The sequence below is a fragment of the Amphibalanus amphitrite genome, unplaced genomic scaffold, assembly GCF_019059575.1.
Source record: "Amphibalanus amphitrite isolate SeventyFive unplaced genomic scaffold, NRLGWU_Aamphi_draft 000322F_arrow, whole genome shotgun sequence".
Taxonomy (NCBI): domain Eukaryota; kingdom Metazoa; phylum Arthropoda; class Thecostraca; order Balanomorpha; family Balanidae; genus Amphibalanus; species Amphibalanus amphitrite.
The window spans coordinates 12,815-35,849 of NW_024881817.1; the positions used below are offsets into that span (position 1 = coordinate 12,815).

Genomic DNA, 23,035 nt, shown 5'->3' on the forward strand with positions numbered 1-23,035 from the left:
CACGTTTTTTGTTTTGTTGGGTTAGGCCCTTTCGGTCGACAAGACCATTGCAGAGCCGGAAGGATGATAGGATTTAGGGGGAGACATTGGTCTGGGCAGGCACCCTAGTGAGTCGCCGGGGCTGAGCCCGTCCAGAGGACAGGCCACCCAGCCCCAAGGCACTCACTGCACCCGGCTACGGGGTGCGCTCCCTCGGGAGCAGCGGTGCCGCTCCAAGGGAGCAGCCCGCATGAGATAAAGTTGCCTGTCCAGCCCGGAAGGGGGTTGTGGCGTGGTGGAGAAGGATTTCAGTTTCCTGAGGATAGAAGCACGGATAGGTGCAGGGTACACGTCTACCATATCCGACAACACATGATTTCGATACACTGATGCATTACATTCGTCCAGCGTGCTTGGCACGATAAAATTGTGTCATTATTCTGTTTTATGTGTTATCAAACGTGTCGAAGGTCCCGCCAAGCGTGAAAATACTCAGCCGTATTGTGTTTTGGGTGCGGTTAACACATGACTGATGTGTTACCAGTACAGAACATGCCCTCACTGTGTCGATTTGTTTTCAGTGTAGATTGATCTCTATTATGGTTCAGCCCCCCCCCCCCCCCAGTCTGGAAGAAGTTCCCGCGCCACTGGTTCACACTAGAGTCCTCACCGCGCCCGGTCGACCGCCGGCGGCTGGCCGGTGGCGTACGCCGGCAATACTTGACCATTGCGGTGGAAGGCGAAACTTTGAAGTCCGGGGGAAGAGCCCGGGTCGACCGGGCGCTATACGGGCCGGGTCTCAGTTCCGCTAATCTCTTCCTGACCAGGCCTCAATTCGTCATCGGGAAAATCAGGGATAATTTTCCGGAACTAGCGAGAATCATCGGGGATGACGAACGGTATCGCGATAACAAGACATGCTGAAGATAGGCGCTCAACAATAATTTTCCGACGGAGGATATCCGAGTGACAATATTTTTCCGGATGCCGAATGCACCTCAGGATTTCATGGTGCCATGTAATGTCATGAAACGGTCGTGCTTCAACAAACTCAACATTGTCCAGCTGTAACTTTATGCAGACCAGATTGTTTTTAAAATGCCTAGACCGTTTGCAAACGGCCTGGTGTCTGGAAAGTTGTCATACGGCCTAGACGGTTTGCAAACGGCCTGAAATTTCAGGCGGTTTGCATACAGCCTGGAATTTCAGCCCGTATTCAAACGGCCTGACTTTTCAGTCCGTTTGCATACTTACTGGGCTGTCCAGGCCGTTTGCAAACGGCCTGAATCGGGCCAGGCCGTTTGCAAACGGACTGAGTTTTCATACGGCCTGTAACATATCCATTACTCGATAACTGGAACAATACCAGGGAACGTAAATCACCTCTGCTTTCCAAATTTCTTTGTCGTTTGTATATCTTGATAATTTGCGCAGAGAAAAAGTGACAATGCTCAATGTATGTACTTTCATTTCACATTTTTTACCTTTTTTCTAGATTTTTTTTATCTTTCTTGCATTCTTCACCCAACCTCAGCTTTGTTTTGCTTCTGGTCGATGTATCATGCTTAAATAATTTCATAGTTGAGTTTCGCCGTTCGGGCCTGCTTTTGTCTTTTCAGCGTCCCGTTTCTGCAATTCATGTCTCATCCCACACGTGTTTTCGTCTGACATGCCGCCGGTGTGGCTCGTTTCCCCGTCTGACCACTTCTCTTTCGGTCGTCATTAGCGCGCTCCAGATGAGGGGCCGGCGGCCGGCGGCGGCTGCCTCACCAGGGACCGTCCCGGGGGACGATATCGCCCCGCTGACCGGTCAGCCGGCCGGAGAGGTCGGGACGGTCGGTCGGACGCAGAGGTCGGCTCGCTAGGATGGAGAGGTCGGAATCAATGGCGACAGTCGGCCTCCGTCCGCCGCCGGGCACGGTCGGCCGCGCTGCCGCACCGGGCGGGCCCCTGACGGCGTGCGGCGAGTGGAGGGTGGACAGCCACTGTGGAAGGTGGACAGCCGCCGTGGACCGGTGCCGGGCTGACCGATACGGAAGGTGGACAGTGCCGCTCCGATCGACGCTGTGGAAATGGACGGGTGGAGGTGGGCAGTGGAGAGTCAGTGACAGTGTGTGGACCGTACAGGCACGCGATCCGGCACGCTCGACTAACGCTGAACGCGCCGCCAGTGAAAGAGACTGAACCACACAGATCACACGGATTGCGGCCTTCCGCACGGTCCAGTGGGAGCTGTAAGACCCAAGAGACGGATCCCGAGGGACCAGGGGGACCGCGGGGTGACGGCCGATAGACTGGTTCACACCAGTGAATCCTAACGCGAGCCCGACGGCACGGCGATCGAAAACTGCGGCTCTGTCGCGAGTGGCGACACAACGGGCGAGTGTTTCTCGACACGAGGCAAATATCCAGCGCGCAATTAATCACTGAGGACCGGATTACGAGTGACTCCGGGAACTGACGGCCGATTCGGTCTGACTTCCCGTGAGAATTACCGCGACAGCCCATTCCAGCGCCGCTGGAAGTCGATTTAAGGCGAATCACCTTCGATCGTCGGGATTATGAACAGCGGATTAGCAGGTCTATAAAAGATTCTCGCAGAATGCGGGCGGGTGCCTAATTATAACTACATTGCAGATCTTCTTGAGCAATAGCTAACGTGACTGGTCGGTGGCTAATCTTATTTTGTTTTAATTCATAATTTTGTACAGCGCCCAACAGCAAAAAAAAAAAAAAAATCCCGTCGAAGAAAGCCATACTGAACGCCACTAAACATTGTGTAACACCACGCATATCATCGAGTTTTCATCAGACGATTTTAGAGCTCGTCCCGTTGCTCGTGACCTCGCCTTGGCGAGGCGCACGGTCGCTGACCCGGTGCGTCGGTGGAGAGGTCACCTGTTGGCCGGGTCAGTCGCGGCGCGCCGGTACCGGACCTAAATCGCCGATTGCCGGCGATCTGTCTCCTGTCGGACGGCTGCCGGCGACATGGATCTCCATCTCTCAGTCTGCGCCGTGGCGCTGCTGGCGGCCGCCGGACTGGGTAAGCGACCCGCCGCGGTCAGACCCGCGACCACGTCCGCCCGTGTTGGCCGGCCAGACCCGCGACCAGTTTCAGCCGTGAGGGAGGCGCCCTTATGGAAGGGTTCACTGTTTACAATAATTACGAGCATTTCCAATTCCATTTAATTGAATATTTTAATCGAAATAAGCTACTTTAACAACGATGAACCATTTACGAAAGCGTGTAAGGTGTGTGGGCAACTAAATTTTCTATCACTGAGGCTCACGTAAAATGCTTGTGCGTTTTCTTTACATTTCATTTCAAACATTCATATTTTCGTCCGCCTACAAAATTCATATACATGCATGAATCCTGCAGTTGTATAATATTTTGCCTCAACAACTTGTTGGAGTATGGATGACGTCCTTATTTTTCTTCTCCTTTTTTTACCTGCACCCTGCGAGGGAGAGGAAATTGAGTAACTTCATTAGAGTTTCAGCCCACCAAAAACAGCTGCCCGTAGATCCTTTCCTTCTCTCCTTTTTGGAAGGCTTTATGGCGTATAGGTAGACACCCACTGGGCAATGCATTTCCATGTGTCACAGTTGAGGTTCTATTTTACGTGCTCTGTGCAGCGGTCAATTGCAGACCTCGAAAACGACTGGGCCGATTGTACTCAAATTTCAGACGCACATTTGAGGACCAGTGAGTAGGTTGCCCGCGAAAAAGTCAATTAAAGGTAGTGTGCCACCTTTGAAAGATTTCCCATTTTATTTTTCCTAGGATAAGAAGCTTCTGTTTTTACCTAATATCGCAAAAAAATCAAAAATGGGCCTGGAATAGTGCCTTTTTCGCCTAAAAGTTTTTCGGTTTTTAGATATGTATAACAACTGTAGTGGGCTCACCTGCAAACAGGCGTCGGGCAACAATCGCGAATGCGGCGCACTTGTGACAATAAGCAAAGGTCATTATAGTGTTACGACCATACGACGTACGGGAATGAGTTATCAGCTGTCTAATCGTAGACAACACAATGTCGAGCCTTAACCCTATTCCTGGCGGGGGGGGGGGGGCCTCAGGAGCCCCCCCCCTGAGGTTTTTTGGTTATTTCTCCCAAACGCGTTGACCTAGGAAGCTCAAATTTTCTGACTTTTCCTAATAGGCTTCTACGCAACATGTCTGAAAATTTTGAGTTGATCTGACCTCAGGTCAGGTCACCAGAGGCGGTTTGGTGACCCTACCTTAAAAAAGTTTGCAATCACGCCAGAGCTAGAGTTTTTGACCGATCAATTTCTTCTCTTCAGGGTTTAGTTAGGGTACCAGTATGTGCAATTTGTATATCTCGGAATTTTGATATCGGTGACCTAAGGTCAGGTCAATTTCGCGACCTCCCCATTATAAGTCAATGGGGGAAAAATCAACTCCCTGTTTTTACCACTAAAACGGGTCGGAATGGCCCCATATACCATGCATGACTTCATATACGATCAACCTTCACTACCTTGAGGTCTGTTTTGCTGTTGGGCAGCTGTGAGGTCATGTGACGTCATCAAAGGTCACCAAAGGTTTTTGGCCAATAACTCCGTACAGGAACAAGATACAGACGCGTGGATGGTCTCATTGTGTTCAGCTCGTCAAGACGCATCGAATGATATACATGATGACCTCGAGGTCACGTGACCTGAGGTCAACCTTTGACCTTGACCTTTCGAGGTCAACATATATATCATTCGATGCGGATTGACGAGAGGATTACGATGATGCCCTTAGTTTGTTCCTATCTTGACTAATTCGAAAGTTATTCGAGAAAAACTCTCTCCATATCTAGCGCCGCCATTTTGACTTTTTCGACCCCTGTAACGTCATCTTTGACCTGACCTGAAAATGACCTTAGTAAAAATTGTAGATCTTGGCCGTGCGTATCCGATGCCGTTTACCGCTTGTCGCTATCTTGCTTCGTTCTCGAGATCTCAGGGGGGGCCGAATCGGCCCCCCCCGCCAGTTTCTTGTCCCGGCGGAGCCCGCCAGGAATAGGGTTAAACTGTAAGCCCGTATTGGTATTGTTTCTTTTATTTGGCTGTCGAACATTATTTATGGTTTGAAATATGATTTTATGTAAAATAATTGATATGAAAAAGCCGTCTTATAAGTTATGACCCCATTTCACCACACGCAAGTGGCAGAAATGACAATGATCAGCTGACGCATTTTTCTTGGCCGAAGTCAGAGCGCGCGGCCCGACGCACCACGCGTATTTGGAAATTCCGACTTCGACGAGCATCATAACTCAGAAGCCACCTAACAGGCGTGTTCGAAACCGCAGGAGATGATGATGAACGGGTTTTTTGAAACTTGATTGGATGAGCATATCGGTAATAGCGATTTCAGTGTGTGCATTTATTGTTCATAGTGGTGTGAAATGTGGTTGGGGTACGACCGACAACCCGTCGGGGCGAATTTCGCACTGGGGTACTCAAAATTTGAAGAATTTAAGACGTTTCCATGAGTTTTGAAGGTATGGATAAGTTCTAAAAATCCGGTTCTCCTTATCTGGGCCATTAACTCCATACGGTCCAAGAAAGCTGGCACACTACCTTTAAAGGGACCCAGTTTGCACACGCGCACGTGCAGGACTCACTCACTCACTCACTCTCACTCTCAATCACCCTCTCTCTCTCTCTCTCTCTCTCTCTCTCTCTCTCTCTCTCTCTCTCTCTCTCTCTCTCTCTCTCTCTCTCTCTTTCTCATTCGTTTGTCTGGTTTTATAAAGTCTGCAGGGTGTCAAACGAATTTGTTGGTGACGCTTCCGCTTTAAGCGCTCATGGGTTATGCGCCTATTTGTAAAAAAGAAAAATATATAAAACCTGATTTTTTATATTATTTTTGGTGACATGGCCCTTTACCTGACCTGAATAGGACTAAAGTGCTTACTTTCCTCATGATTCTGGCGACCTTCTGAAAGCCTCTTTCTGCTTTTTTTGTGGCCCAGGAGCCGAGTCGCATGTGTGGGGTGTTCAAACAACCCCCACCGAGCCTGGAAATCAGATGCCCCAGCTCGGCGTTAGTGACGTTAATTGCAGATAATTTGGAAACCGATAGCTAGCCAAATACCAACCGAAACCATGGGAAAATACCGGAAACCGATCCGATTTCAGGAATGGATAGAAATACCGAATTTGGTAAATATTGCAGCATGGAATGCATAAGTGAGCATCCTCAATGCCAAAAAGACGCCAAAAGTACCACGATTGAAATACCAAATGCCAAGTTGTTATCGGTTCGGTATGTGTATACCAAAAACTTAAAAAGTTGGTATCGGCGATTGACGTGTGCACTCGGCGTGGCGCAGCCGTGCTCTCGCCTCATGTCGCATCTTCATGAGAGCACTGAAAAATCCAGGACGCCGCTCTGGCGACGAGCGAGTGCAATGGATATGTGTGAGCCTTGCACTCTGTAAAGTGCACGAGAGCAAAGATTTCTAACCAATGGCGCTGGTTAGAAAGGCCTTCTAACCGGTGCCTGCCGTCTTCACCTGTCCGTGCGCTCGGACGAGCCGTTTTTAGCGCAAAAAATAGCCCTTTCACGTGTGTAACAACAGGGAACGCTGCGCCGGTGGACGCCCAATGATTGACCAAGGTTCAGCGACACCGCGCGCATTGTTCCACTCCTGATTTTATGCATAATACGTGCGTGCGTCTGTTCGTGGTCGTGCCGAACGACACACAATTCATTATCATCACCTCTGCGCATTTCTTTTCTGTTTGCATTGCATTTTTCTTTTTGTATTTCTCTTGATTCTTTGAGCTGTTGCGTTCCTTACAGGGAAAAAGTTGCGCTAATAGCCGTACCACATTGATTATGTACGAGGTGCACTCCAGAAGTTTTGAGCCTTTTTCAGTTGAGTAGAGACAGTTCGTTGTTTCAAAACAGCATGAAACTTCAGTGACTCTCGAAATGAGACCTCCCGAGTTCAATACACTTGTAGCGCTCCGGTCACTTCCTGAAGACCCGCTGCTAGTAATTCAAAGTGAAGGTGCCCATGGCCTCTGTCACAGCCTCATTTATCTCCTCCACATCCTCCAACCGGCGTCCCCTGAACTTCTTGCTCAGTCTGGGGAACATCCAGAAGCCACAGATGGCCAGATCTGAACTGTGGGGAGGCTGAGGGACAGTTTTGATGCCCATCTGTGTTAGTTAGCCCGTCACCATGATGGACTTGTGGGTAGGTGCGTTGACCTAGTACAGGTGCCCCTGGCCAAATTTGAAGAGTTCCGGTCTCTTGCGGCGAATTCCCTTTCTCAACTCCCTCAGAACTTTCAGGGAACATTCCTTGTAAATCATCTGGCCGTGCACGGGACCCAGTTAATGAATATAATGCGTTTTTGTCAAAATACGGGATTATTATGAGCTTCCAAGTGGACCTGCTCTGTCTGACTTTCTTGGGTCTGGGGGAGTCAGTGTGCTTCCACTGAACACTTTGTCTCTTGGTGTATGGATCGGTAAAAATACATCCAGCTTTCGTCTCAAGTCACTGAAGAGTCAATTTTAAATGTTTCTGGGGTATTTTATCAAAATAATCACAAAATTGTATTGCCTAGCGACCCGCAAGTTTGTGCTCACATGAACAGCCTGACCATGCTGTGTACTGGCTGCTGTGACGAGCCGCGTGCGACATGCCGTGTTCAGGGTGATGCCCGCCGTCTCTTGCAACGTAGAAAAACAAAATTATGCAAGTACGTTTATGACAACTGTGGTAAGAACATATGAAAGCGACAAGAATCTAGCACTGTTAATAGGGCTTTTATGAGGGCAGTCTCAAAACTTCTGGAGCGGACGACGTACAATAAATCTAAGCAGTCCTCTTCCCACCCACCGTCGGCAGGCGCCCGGCCGCCCGCCCGGTGACGTCACTGGTATGATATGACGTCACTGGCCTGTCGGCGCCGCGCCTCTGTCGGCGGCGGCGGGCTGTTATTCTCCGTCCGCTCTGTGTACGCTCGGTTCTCACGGCCACGGCCGACGCCGACAGATTTCCGCCCTCTCGGCAGTCTGTTCGGCCGCCACTGATGAGCGCCAGCCGCCGCTCCGCCTGCAATAATAAGCCGGGGAGCTGCAGCGCGGCCCGATATAAACAATACATCCACCGCCGTGCCGGCTGGATGGTAGCAGTCAACTGAGGATGCATCGCTGCCCCGAACGCCTCGTTCAGTAAATAAAACCAGTAAAACGCCTTTTGGGCGACCAACGGAGCGAGCGAGAGGATGGGCCTTGCACGTGCGAAATTGCGAGGGGGTACCTCCAACTAACTTGTGCACTGCACCCTACTAACCGGTCTTTAGCGATGTGCCAAATTTCAGCGCAATCGGCCTAGCCGTTCTCGAGATCTGGAAGCGACACACTGCACGTGCGCACGTGCAAGCGGGGTTCAAACTGACTTTTGCACGGCACCCTACTAACTGGTCCCCAACCGTGTACCAAATTTGAGCGCAATCGGCCCAGCCGTTCTCGAGATCTGGGAGCGCCCCCTGCACGTGCGCACGTGCTGTAGCACCCCAACCTTAACACATGCAGATGAATTATCTGATGGAGACCTAACTGTGTACCGAGTTTCAATTCAATCGGCCCAACCGTTGTGCCGTTATTGAGGTTGCAATTTTGGGGGTTCTTAAAAAATGTCCAACTTTACCACGCGCCACGTGCGGTGTTTGGCATGAACGCATGGTGGCCATCACACCACAGAACTTTTACGTCCAAGTGACATTCAGTAAAGAAGACCGCTTGTCAATCGGATGTCCCGTTCCTAAGATATTAGCTTTTGAAGAGCGTCCCCACGGCCGGCCGGCCGGCCGGCCGTCCGGCCGCTCATACTCAGGATTTTCCCTTAATTCAGTATGAGACTCCGCTCGCTTCGCTCGCTCCGTAACAATCGGATCCTGAGGCAGGGCACAGGGAGCGGGATTTCTTCTCGGTTTAGACATCTAAACAGTGGCTATACCTATGCATTTTTATTTGCATTTTAACTTTGAAACTTTATGGGGGACTTTTTCTTATGCGTGCATTTTTGTGTAATACAGCGGTCTACATTCACCTTTCCAACTAATCCGCTGCCCTGCCTAGTCCACCTGATACATAGGCGGCGGAACGGGAAGGGCACCGGGGCACCGTGCCCCCTTTGATTTTGGCATTTTAACATTAGCCCAATGGGCGTTGCATGGAAAGAATGGGACAAAAGTCGGCAGTGCCCCCTTTAGTTGAAGGTGTTCCGCCGCTACTGACCTGATATCCAGACACACAGATCCAGATGCCAGATACACCTATGTGCCGTTGGATGTAAAATCGTTGAGCAGCTGCCTGCTTCTTGATCATGAATCATCTTTCTTTATTGCTCCGTAATCCAGGGGCGGATCCAGCATTTTGCCAAGGGAGGGGCTATTCCGAATCGGGGGCCCCCCATCGATGGGGGCCCTACCTACCCCCAAAAGTTTAAGCCTGGATTTCGTCCACTTTATTTTTGGGAGCCCCCTATCATGCTTTTTTTGCAAAAAAAAAAGAAAATGAGAAAGTCGCCCGGGGGGGCGCTATAGTCCCTATCGCCCCCCTGGATCCGCCCCTGCTAGGAGGCCTTGTATGTGAACTAGGAAGCCCTCTGTGATAGCTAGGAGGCCCTCTGTGCAGATGCGAGCGCAGGCCCTCAGTACAGACTTGGAGACCCTTTGTGTGGATGCGAGTGGAGGCCCTCTGTGGAGATTAAGAGGTCCTGTGTTGGCGAAGAGGATATCTGTGCAGGCTTGGAGTCCCTCTGTGCAGGATAGGAGACCTTCTGTGTGAGTTAGGAGGCCCTCTGTGTTGGCTAGGAGGCCCTTTGTTCGGATGCGAGTGGAGGCCTCTGTGTAGGCTAAGAGATTTTGTGTTTGTTAGGACATCTGTGCAGGCTTGGAGGCCCTCTATGCAGGTTAGGAGGCCCTGTAAAAGTGGTCATCTCTGTGAGTATAAGAGACCTCCAAGTTATGAAAAGCTTTACCAATCTTCTAACAAAGAAGTCTTCTCAGCTAGTCTTCTAAGAAATAACTAAGTGGGTAGGTTAAAAAAAAACTCATCGGATTTCGGCCACTTTATTTTCAGGAGGCCCCCTTTTCAGCTTTTTAACTTTTTATTTTATTTTTGAAAAAAATCGGCCAAGGGGGGGGGGGCATGGCCCCCATGGCCCCCCCCCTTGTATCCGCGCCTGCCGTAATCAGACGAACATATCTCCCTTTAGGTAAAAGTGTATTTAGGGCCTTGGGTAAAAGATGCGGAAAGAATACACTGCTAGCTGGGACGAATCACTTCAGCTCGATGCGACACATGACAAGTGACGTTCGTCTTAACAAGCTCCGCGGAAGGGTTGTGGATGCAGTGCAGTGCATCAACCTTTTTTACTAGGCGATGGTTGGTTTCGCGTAACAGCTGAGCAGGATTTGCATATGCTGACACTGGGCAGGTTCGGTGACCGTCCCCGCTGCCCTGTTCCAAAGTCGGAACTAACTGAGCAGTGAGCAGGTTGCGTAGGTGTTAAAGGGACCCTCCCACCTTAACATTAGATTTGAGTTGAGATAGCCAAAATGGGGTCCCTGGCTCACAATTACCGGTTTCGGCACTCACAACATCGAGAAATGCCTTAAATCGGAAATATTGAATTTCAAAATTGCAGCATTTTGATTCAGAGGGGCTAATGCTTAGGAATACCCCTCTGAATGTGTGACGTCAGCGCAAATATCTAACGATTTTTAAATGTTTGACTAAAACGTTTTGTAGCTCGCGGTGGTATATGCTATTTGCGCGCAACATCTGCCGCAAACGCCGCACTTCTAAAATAAAGTCGCTAGAAACAGCGGAGATCCCAAAAAAGTAAACAAAAGTAAAAGTCCAATATCTTGAAAACCGGTGAATATTTTTCGGTGAAATTTGGTAGATATTCGTTTTTGCTCTTTCTGAACCGAGCGACATCACTTTCATGCCAATTCATAAACTTTTTTGAAGGTGGGAGGGTCCCTTTAACCCGCGCCGTGCTGGTGGCCTGAACTTTCCGCCGAGTGCTGGGGGGGGGCGTTTTCACGCCCCCCCGTCTAACTCGGCTCCTGGGCCACGTAGCGACACGCGGTAAGCGGCAATCGAAAGAGTGTCAAAAATAAGGACGAAAACACTTCGGTCATTTTTTGGGTCAGGTCAAAGGTCAGGTCACCAGAGGTCACCAAAGGTAAAATGTTGACTATTTCAACATTTTGGAAACTGCCAACGGCTATCTCGGGAACCGATAGAGCTACAGCGCCGCGGAAAAGCGCATTCGATAGCCCTTTTACAGACCTTTCTGAGTAATGTTCTCAGATTTGACCTCAGGTCAACGGTTTAGCCTCCAGAGGGCAAAAACTCCAAAAATAGCCGTTTTTACGAAAAACGTTTTTTCGTCAATAACTTTTGACTCATAAGCGCCATGACATTACTTTTGCCAGCATCGTGTTCCTCTCGTCGAGACGCGTCGAATGAACTATTTGTTGACCTTGAAAGGTCATTTTGAAAATTTGACCTCAGGTCAAGGTCATGACCTGACCGAAAAGGGTCATGTTGCATATCAGTCGATCCGTATCGTCGAGCTGAACACATCTGACGTGTTTTCACCGCTCTAGCACGTCTCTATCAAAAGTTATAGCCAAAAAACTGCTGGCGACCGTTCATGACCTGAGATGACCTCAGGGGCACACAGAGGGGTCACAGGTGCATTTTTCCTATTCAGTGTGTCATGTTTACCTATGAACCGATGTTTGAGAGCGTTTTGAACGATATTCGTCCAAAAGAGGCGCATTTCAATTTTCTCCCATTGACTTATAATGGAGAGGTCGCAAAATTGACCTGACCTTAGGTCACAGATATCAAAAATCCGAGATATAAATTTTATACATACTGTTACTCATATCAATCGCTGAAAGTTTCAAAGTGATCGTTCAGTCGGTGTAGCTATAGCGAACCTTTGAACTTTTTCTGAGGTAAGGTCACTTGACGTGACCTGGTGACCTGACCTTGAACGGCCTAGGTCTGAAATTTTCACAACATGTGCGGAAATGATGTAGGAACACGTGTACCAAAAACGGCGGCGCTGCGCGCCGCCGTTTTTGAGATATTCGCGAAAAACCTGAGGGGGGGGGGGCGTAAAAACGCCCCCCCCAGCACGGCGCGGGTTAAATGTAAACACTTGAACACGGGACAGATTGGGTGACCCGCCCTTCCCCGCTCCAGTCCAGTTGCAGTGTCTGAGCAGGTTGTGTACTTGCGTACCTACCGACACGGGACATGTTGACTAACCCTTCTACTCTTCCCTGTTCCAGTGTCTGGACGGACCCTGTTTCCGTACGTGGGCCCTGCTGCGCCACTGACGGTGCACACAACACTACCATTATCATCACCGGCCAACACCACAGTCCTGCGGCTGCGCGCCACCAGCGACACCTATGTGCTGCCGGACCAACTACAGGTTCCGCAGTTCGCCGTGCGCGGAGACGACGCTGACCTGTTCTGGGTCACGGCCGAAGGAGACGTGCGGCTGGCGCGAGCGCTGGATTCGGCCGGAGTGCAACCCGGTAAGTGCGTGGGAGGGAGGGAGGGGTGGCCAGTCTGTGATTAGGTGCGTTGAACATGTACGGCATGATTTTATAATTGCGAATTATGACATCGGTTAGCACACATTCAACCCTGGTTTTTATTTATTACAGCCTTGCTCTGATCTGTGTGCCATCTGATTTCCCCATAAGTGTTTAAAATCGATTTGTTGACAAAAAATGCGCATAGCTTACAACTGTAAAAAAAGAATTGCAATCAAAATTACACTACTAATATCTGTCCCTCCTTCTAAAATTGAATTCATCTGCAGCCATTTCATCGCTACAAAGTCAGGTCAGCGCTCCAATGACCCGAGGCGCACCTGCTGAACGACCGTCCACATTGTCCGCGCCCATTCAAAGAGCGCCTTTTCCGGGAGCGGCTTCAAAGTTCTTAATTACACCAAGTTCAGCGGGCTCGACCGTGGCTGACGACCTCTGGCCGGCGGAATGGTTCACAGTCTCCGTGTCTGCTGACATGCATGTGTCAATAGCCCTTTGTCGAGTCTGGATCATCAGCTACCAGCCCGCTCAGCTGCCAACAACTGGGAAACGGAAGGGTCACCAGGTCACGGTAGCTGATCCTCCGGCTATATCCCAGCCGCTCTGTATTAATGGTCGATGACGGGACGGTTTAGACCGGCTTAGCTCGACGGTTTCGACAAATCCGGTCATCTGAATCTATGGCAGGAGCTTTCTGAACGGAAGTTAGAAAGTCACTTCCTACATAAATAGGCAGTCAGGGTATAAATAACATCATTAGAAATCGACGCGCACGATCTTGTCAGCAAGATGCCCTTTACCCTGTAGCTAATCATGAATCTTGATTGTCTTTTTCAGCAATAATGAGGTCCGATGTCCAACTTCAGGAGGTCAAAAGCGCTCAAACACCAGACGAAATATTCGTGCTATAATCACACTTGTGAAAGAATCAAACAGCGACAACTAAGTTCCTTGCCTCTACGTGATCACCGAATCCCCCCCACCCCCCTCCACCCTTGGCTTGTCGGCCTTGTTTTTCGGAGCCCACCTAACTTTGTGATACGCGACCGGCGAGTGATTTGCCGGGACTCTGTCACTGTCAGACCTCCTGAACGTACCTATACGTTTTAACGAGTGGTGCCGTGCCCGAGGCACTCACATCAAAGGTGTTAGACATGCTCCTACTGGATTACCCGGCAAATCACTGCTAGTCAAATGACTCGGCTGAAGTGAACTCAAATGTACATTCCACCAATGAGCAATCACGATCTGCCTATGAAGGCCTGACAGTACGGGACCGTCAAACCAGTGCGCACGTAATCATAAAAATTAGGCTGCATACTTTTTTGATTCGCTATGATTCGCTATCTTAGTTACTCAGCCGTAGTTCCTGGTTTTTGGAGCTTTACCTCGCGGATCAGGCCGACGGAGCGAGTACAAACAACGTTCCGCCTCTTGTGTACCCAACTTTAACCCCAGCTTTAACCCTACGATCTCTCTCTCCCTCCCTCTCTCTCTCTCTCTCTCCCTCCTCTCTCTCCCCCTCTCTCTCTCCCTCTCTCTCTCTCTCTCTCTCTCTCTCTCTCTCCCCGCCCCTGCACACCGCTTCACTCTCTGCCTCTATCTGCCCTCCTTAGTTCAAACTCGGCCGACCGGAGGCGATCCCAGAGAGACTGGGCGACATGCTCCGACAGACGGAGACGTCATCCCAGCCCACCTCAATGACGTTCGGAAGTGGCAATGGCATCGGCGACGGCCAGCTCCCCGAATAGAAACGTCCTAAAACAGCAGGCGTCACCATTGAGAACTGTGTGACCTTTGGGAGGAACAGGGCCGGAGAACTCACGAAACTTGTGACATGACTTTTGCGAAGCTACGCCCCAGGGTGGGTTACCTATTTTTGTTTTCACCTTTGATACCATAGTGTCTCCTTTTACGGTACTGTAATAGCACCAATATGTCACATGAGTATCCTTAAATGTGTCGAATGATACAAAAAATAAAACATTCATACACAATTAGAAATTCAAGCATGTCAACAATGTTTTGTCTTTGCCATGAATAACACTCAAAGTTACGATGTGATGTGGCAACTGTCTCTTCTCTGCTCCTCTTTCAGCTCTATCTCCTCCTCTCCTTCTCTCCTCCTCCTCTCCTCCTCTCCTCCTCTCCTCCTCTCCTCCTCTCCTCCTCTCCTCCTCTCCTCCTCTCCTCCTCTCCTCCTCTCCTCCTCTCCTCCTCTCCTCCTCTCCTCCTCCTCCTCTCCTTCTCCTCCTCCTCCTCTTCCTCCTCCTTTTTCTCTCTCTCTCCCTCTCTCCCTCTCTCTCTATCATAAGTCTCGCCCCCACTGCCCCCCCCGCAGTGCGTCGCGCCGCGATTGTGTTTGACCGTGACGAGGGCGCCATAAATGTGCGGCCGCTCATCAGGGCGCCGGTGTTTGGTCGCCGCCCCCCCCCCCCCGCCGCCCTCACCTGACTGTTTACACGCCGTGGAGGGGAGGGGGGGGGGGCATGTCGGCCGGCCGGTCCGTACATACGGACCAATTCCGGTCGGAACATACGGTCCAATTCCAGTCCGTACATACTGACGATCGGCTGGCGATATTGGCGCTAATGTGACGTCAAGATCAGAGCAAATAGCGCCGGCGTGTGGCGCGTGTGTGTCCGTCTGTCAATAGTGTGGGTTTTACCCACGAAATGGCTGCATTGCGTGAAAATGCAGGAAAATATTGAACCTTGAACATAATGATAACTTTTGGAAACTGGGACGCTTTAGACATTTCCCGTCAACTTTCCTAGCATGTTCCAGTAGCATGACCTCGGATTGGGCACTAGGCACAATTTTGGAAAAAGGAAACTTGCATCACTTTTTTGGTCATTAAACTGCACAAAATACGTTTTTTACAGTTTTGACAGTTGTTAAGTTTGTAAATATTAACTGCTGGCGGACGCACTGTGAGCTACCTATGTGCCGGGGCGCACCGTGCGCCGCTGACTGCCCTGGAGGGTAGGCTGACCCGCCGCGCTGGGCCCGCGGCCAACGGTCGGCGATATATGTAGAGCCTGGCGGTCGGGCGGACCGACAAACCGGGTGGCATAGCGATACTTTTGTGTGTGTCCGCATATACCTAATACATGCCAGAAACGGTTTGGTCTTTCAACACAGCAAACAAACATAAAGTCCACTCGATCACTCGCTATTTAGCAATATTTCCAGGAGAATTTCCAAGAAAACTCGTCGGTACGGCTTCCAGCCGTTTGAATAGCTTATGGGCCCTGTTCTGATTCATTCAAGTTGTCTGATTCATAAGCACGAGTCAGCTTAGAAAGATGGCCACCAGAAACAGTTATCTTATGATAATGGGTATCACAATGCTGCAGCATTCGGTTCAGAAACACATTACCACAGGGCTATCTCCTAAATGGAATGGTGACGGCTAAATATTTATGGTTTGCTGAGCCGCGGCTCACATATTTCCATATTGTATAAACGCTCTGACTATGAAGGATGCGATGCAGCTACATCATGCCTTGCGTCGCCTTATATGAATTCATATCGGAATAGAGTAGCGCCTTGAATATGGCAAAATGTTTAAATTATCTAAATTCCTCAAATACATACGATCGTTTAACCCATTTATGCCCAGGAATATTGACCATCATGAAAATCGACGAAATCAAAATATGTTATGCTCCTACCAGGGCCTTGTATGGAATCGAAAATAATTTTTGCCTGCAGCAAAAGTTTCTCGAGAAAAACGTAAAAAACATGCGTTGCGAAATCGCAACGAAGGGCACACCGGGCGCCATCAGCGTTGCGAAAACGCAACGACGGGCACATCAGACGGACATAAAGTACACTGAACTGCCGTATATGCTAATATATTTTGACAAAACATCAATCAACTGTTGACAACTATTGCTTGAAAAAGCGGAACCCACATCCGTCATGCTCTATAACCCGCCTAAGAGCCTCAGTGAGGAAGCATAACTTCATGATTCGCGAACGGGGAGATGGCAACACGGTCATTATCAACCATTTACGTTGTCCATTGCTTTTCATTTAAAGTTGTGGTCGACACGTATCCAGGGTGATGCTTTCTTTTTGGAAGCTAGACAGATCCATTACCTCCACCTATCAGACCCTGCACAGTGCACACTGAATACAATTAAACGGAGGATTGGGAGTAAACCAGTGCCTCTCGTATGCGCGTATATCTGCATTCATTTTTAACCACCCTCCTAGGAGTAAAGTTAAATTCCATTGCAGGTTAGTCGTACCCACTCTCAGCAAAAAGAAAAAAGGACCGATCCGGCTCTAACAAATTACCCGCGTAAGGCGTAGCGCATCACAACAAATCGACTCCCAGTTTATCATGTTTACACCTAATCCAAAATTTTCATGGCCCCACTCTCAGCGACCTTCACGTGTAGCCTCTTTCTCGAGACAATGCCAGGACAGAATGGTGATTCGACGTCAATCCGTCCTTTCCATCTTCAGGATAGTTGAATCCTCCTCCACGCCTCATCCCCCTGTTCCGGGCTGGACCGGCAACGTATATCGCAATCGGGCAGCTCACATAGGAGCGCGCCTGTAGCCGGGTGCAGTGAGTGCTTGGGAGGGGGGAAGGGGGTGGGTCATGGGTGGCGGCTGCCCACTGGCTGGGCTCAGTCTCCAGTCTACGATTGACCGTGTCCGGTCAGACAAATGTCTCCCCTAATTCCAATAATCCTGCTAGCTCTAAAAATGGTCTGATTAGATAAAAAGCCTATCAAAGTAAGAAAACAGGCGTATACTCCACATCAAGCAGCTTATGAATCTATGCGAGTTATGAATCCTAAAAATTATTATTTTCCCATGGGTCCGCCCTCATTACCCCTGCCGAAGGGCTCAGCTACCCTCAGAGGGGGCCTATCCCACTATTTGCCGACCCTCAGTTATCTTTTCTAACGCAAATGCTGGTAGTCAGCAGATTCTATCCAGAGAATGGCGATGCCTATCTGTCGCCTGATACCAGAATACATCCCCGTTATTCATTATTTATGGACAATGTACTGTACATAGTAGATCCAATTTCCAAAGGACCTAATTATCTCTCAGCTCCGTTAGCATCGCCGACCGTTTGATGCATGAGTCCTTTTCCTACCATGCGATTTTCAGATGCATGGGAACACATTGCTTAGTGAACGAACAGCCCGAGGCCGAAAATCTGCGAGAGAAAAAGAAAGGAGTGTTTGTGGCTGTTTGAGCCAGCAAATATGAAATGTGTCGCAACATTTTACGTGCGAACGCACCTTGCACAAAACGTACCTATATACGTCCCTCATGGCATAGGCGGCGGAGCCGGGGGAGGGGGCACCGGGGCACCGTGCCCCCCTTGATTTTGCCATTTTAACATTATCCCGATAGGCGTTGCATGGAAATGGAAATGGAAAGAATGAGACCAAAAGTCAGCAGTGCTCCCCCCCTTAATTGAAGATGTTCCGCCGCTACAGCCTCATGGCTACAAAATGAGAGAGAGAAAGAAAGAGAGAGAAAGAGAGAGAGAGAGAGAGAGAGAGGGGGAGAGAGTTGGGGAACGAGGAGGAGAGGGAGGAAGATGGGGGAGAGAAAGAGAGAACCCACAGCGTATCACGAGTGAAGTCTACTGTTGATATTCATACTTCCGCTACCCTGCCAATGTGCCCATCGTTGCGTTTTCGCAACACCGCTGTCTTTCCGATGTGCCCTTCGTTGCGTTCCCGCAACGCGACCGTAGTCATATTTGAAAATAGTCACAAACCCTTTTTGTAGCATTATTTCTTAACAAAATGCATATCTACGCTATTGCAGGGACTCTGCAGAATATGTTTACACAATTTTCATTACGATATTATTAAGCACTTAGCCTACTTATCTTGGTTTTCGTGACGTCATCACTCACAAAACCTTCGACTTCCCTCTGGGAGCTCTAGGCAGTAACTTACCGGCCGCACAGACTTGTAACTGCGTAGTATCATGCGCACAACCATGCTACACACGCTGAAACTTGTCTCATCGGTTAGTCTCTTTTACACACTTCTCAAGCTTCGATCACGTCGACGCTTGCTTGCGTTGCGAAAACGCAACGAAGGGCGTAAATGGGTTAATTAAATGCAGATGAACTCGTATAAAGACTGGAAAGAGGAGGAAACCATGCTTTGTCTCGCTAATCAACGATAACCTTTTTTCTGGAGAAATCTCGGAGCATTCGGCATGCAATTATGCAGTGTGTCATGCTTTGGTTCGGGGTTCGGGAGAACCCGGGTTCAATCCCCGGTGCCGCGCTACCTTTGAAAGAGACATCCTGAAGAGATGAAAGCATCCTGGTTGTGAACAGCTCGACAAAATGGATTGGCTTACATCACCATGAACTCTTCTCGTCAAGTGACTTTGACCTTCCATCACTTCTCAAGCTGACCATATTGGCATCCTGCAACATTTGGACCTGCTTTGGGTCTGGATGTGCTAACTACTGACTCGAGGTCAGACTGAGTCGCCTGTCCTGGGCTCTGTGCAGACTCGGAGGCTCGGCCCGGGTTACAGGCCCCAGGGTCAGTTGAGGTCACAGGTCCCGGGCTCTGCGCCGCACCTCGTCTGCCTTCAATATCACACATGAATTCTGGGCGTCAATGGGCGCTACCGCTGAACTCCGCACCGCCGTTATTTTGTGCGCCTCACTGGTCTCATTCTCAGCGCGACTGGAGGCGGCGCGTTCTGGCGGCTTATTGTGGGCACGGCAGGTCGCCAGACGGCGCCCCCGGCCAAATGATACCCCGGAATGCTGATGTGACGCCCGGCTCGAGATGGCCGAGAGGAGCTTCAGGAAGATGATTTGAGATCACGGGAAATGCGAATGTGATCTCCGTCGTCCCGACGTTGATAAAGTATGATGACTTCCCGTACGGATAGACACGAGGAAAAATGCGTCTAGTGTGGTGACATATTTGTGCTGAGAAGTGAGAATATCACAGCTGTGCTTCTTGCCTTCTCTTTTAGACATCGATATAAGTTGTTAGCGTTTCCTAACCGCTGCATTCCCTGTCCAGTAGCCAGTTTACTGTCCTGCCCTATGGCCAGGTATTTGCGCTCAACTCTGAATATGTCAGTGTTGTTAACCTCTGACCTGTCTCTAACCGCTGACCTCTCCTGACCGCTGACCACTATCCTCTGGCCAGTTCACTGTCACTGACCTGAGTGACCGCTGACGCCTGACCAGGTCGCTGACCGTTGACCTTTAACCAGGTCGCTGACCTTTGACCTTTGACCATTATATGTCGCTGTCCCTACCGTGCTGACCATGTCGCTGACTTCTGATCTCTGCCCCCCCCCTCTGTTGCGGCAGGGATCCGCACGGTGACGGTGGAGGCCGGGTTTCCGTCGGATCCGCCCGACCAGCGTGCTCGGGTCACCCTGCAGGTCGACCTGGTGACGTCACTGCGCGACTGCAGCGCCGGCACTGCGCAGGTGAGACGTCCCCAGACACGGGGGGGGGGGGCGTCCCCGGCATCACCCAGACAGTGGGAGGCAGAGAATGTAGTGCATTTCAGCTGAACATTAACACTGTTAAAAAACCTGCGTTTTTCCTTAGATCAAATATCCAATTGAAGCTAAACATGATAATCAAGGTTTGAAAACACTCTCTGTTTATTATAGTAAAAAGCTCTTTTCTAACTGTTCGGCTCGTTCGGCTAGGTACCTTTAACCCTCGCCCGTAAACGGCGATCTGCCACCTTCGCCCATGCAGGGGGGGGGGGGTTGGTGCGACCCCCCCTTGGCGTTTGAAAACGGAGCGTCGTAGAGCTTAGCGGAAAAGACCAACGGATTGCTCTCGCCGAGATCTCGCGATTGGTGGTATATTTTTTGGTCCTAGGTCAACATTTGACCTACTTTTGACCGGTCAAAGGTCAAATTTTCGGAAAAATAGACTTTTTCAACTTTTCCGCGGCGATTGCGGCAAAACGGTGGGAGATATCGACTTGAAACCTTCACTATCGTGTTCCTTGATCAATTCTCTATCGTTTGGTATGTATTTCGTTTCCCTAGCTCTAAAAATGGCGCGTTGGGAGCGCCGGAAGTCGGCAAGGTCACAGTCGGCGGCAGAAATTCGAAAAATCAGAATTTAAATTTTTGAAATCTGATTGTATTTTTGGATTTGGGATGTCCATTTGCTCCCTATAGAAGCTAATATTGCTGCATATTTCCATTGAGGTGACAAGAATTAGCAAAATAGTGGTTCGGGCGCTTTTCAAAAATAGTACCGGACGCTGTTCCTCTTGTGACGTCATAGCTCCGTGACCTGACCTGACCCGGTCAAGTTTCTTATACCATATGATAGCCAATACTTGCCCCAACATGCATGGGAAGTTTCATCACGATCCATCAACCTATGTCCGTACCACCGGCAGGAAACCTCGGGCGTTGGCACTCAGTTTGTGAAAATCCGGCAGGAGGCTGTTCCCTTTGTGACGTCATAACTCCGTGACCTGACATGACCCGGTCAAATTTTTTTTATCAAAAGATGCGCAAGGTTTGCCCCATCAGGTACCCAAAATTTGGCGGCGCTGCGCGCCGCCGTTTTTGCACTATTTCCGAAAAACCTCAGGGGGGGGGTTGCACCAACCCCCCCCTACATGGGCGAGGGTTAATTCATACTAAGAAATTTCTAGAACGTCATGACAGATCAGGTGCTTTTTGTTGCCCCACACTTGTGACCATTCTCCGAATGACCGGAATGACCAGACTGGCAAACCATCTCTATGGCCTTATGCATAATTGTTTATATTCAAAACCATTTTTAGAACATACTGTTAATTGATTCAAATTCACCATCGCATTTCATGGCATGCTGATCGTATTGCAGTGTCAGAAACCTGTTCATATTTTATAATGCCTGTTTCAATTATGAAAAGCAGTGCCTAGTGTACGAAATACAATATTTCATGAAACAATAATCAAATATGCCTATGCCACATCAATCATTGTGATGCACCGGCCTTCGCGTGTTTTCCATCCAATGTCACTGGCTTTCTAACTGACTTGTGACAGCGTCCACCCGATCGAAACAGATGGAAGCTGTTTAGTAATGCAAGCAGAAGAGCCGAGTTTCGAATGGCGCCATCTGTTAGGCCGTCCTCCTCCTCGCGCTGTGTACCATGGCATTTCCAGCTGGCGGCACGGTAATGGTGTGTTAAATGGGGACAGGCCCGGTCCATTTCTGATGTGCTATTTTTGACGCCTGAGCCGGGACAGACGTAACGGGCGGATCCGGAGCTTAATGAATTATACCTGAAATGGCCATGAACATGTAATTTTCAACAATGCTTCAGAATACTTTCCAGCTAGTTTTACTTGTTAGCACAGGAGTTCTGTTTTTTTTTTCGCATTCGCTAACGATTTTGGCGTCTCGGCAACCCACACTTTACATGCAAACAAGCCTCCCTCGCTGTTGAAATTGCAACGGGCGGGAAAGGCTGAAAAATGGCTTTAGTGGAAGGACACGTATTTCTACCGCAACAAAGGCAGCGCCGAGTGTACGGACCAGCACTGTAGGCTCTCGCCTTATCTATATATTAAAAAAAAATAAAAGTCGGGATCACAGTCATGCTTTCACAGCTAAAATGCAGGCTTCCAGTACGGCCTAACCTGCCCGAAGAGAATGTACATAGTTGAATAAGCATTGGTGTCATCACATATAAGTTCATTAAACCGTTTTCACCTCTAAACCTATTTGTAAACAAATTGATTTGTAAATGATTGCCCTGCCGAAATGCTATTGGAACCTCACTACAAAAGTGCTTATTATGTAAACACTGAACATTTACAGGACTTTGTAGTCTCGCTACGTGGTAGGCATTATTATTACGACGAAACTGATGTTAACCCGCGCCCCACTGGGGGGGCTATTTATAGCCCCCCCCCCCTCCCGTTTTTCTGCAATAACTTCCAAATCGCTTGACGTATCAACGCCAAACTTTCAGTACCTTAGGCTGCATCAATTTGACACCTTGTGTCAAAATGTGAACTTCGTACCTACTATAGGTCGGCCGGAAATGACGTCAGAGTGACGTCATGTTCGGCCGATTTCGACGCAAAACATTGAACCACGGCAATCGCTCCCAAGAGCTCAGTTTTTAAGCTAGATCCAATTTCTTTGCATGAGAGGACTCAGAATAGACTGCGCTATCAAACTGCTATCTCGGATTTTCGAAATTTTGAAAATTTTGAAAATTTTTATAATAATTTCCAAAATTTATATTTTTGCGTTTTTTTTTTTCAAAAACTTTTTGACTTTTCGAAAAAAGCGGAATATATGTGATAGAACGCATTATTATGACTAACTCTAGCAAGTTTTAGCTAAATATCTTCAAAAATGGCCAAGCTTTACGCATTATTGCAAAAATTCACAATTATTAATTTTTCA

General features: G+C 49.1%; 1 protein-coding gene across 1 annotated transcript in view; it reads left to right on the forward strand.

The window, feature by feature from the left end:
* The first annotated feature begins 1,965 nt into the window (after positions 1-1,965).
* Positions 1,966-23,035, forward strand: part of LOC122388437 — a 99,932-nt gene continuing 78,862 nt past the window's right edge. The window contains exons 1-3 of the mRNA XM_043379504.1: positions 1,966-3,022; positions 12,343-12,594; positions 19,958-20,079. Of these exons, the coding sequence (XP_043235439.1) occupies positions 2,968-3,022; positions 12,343-12,594; positions 19,958-20,079 (429 nt within the window). The 5' untranslated portion in view covers positions 1,966-2,967. The remainder of the gene's footprint in view (positions 3,023-12,342; positions 12,595-19,957; positions 20,080-23,035) is intronic.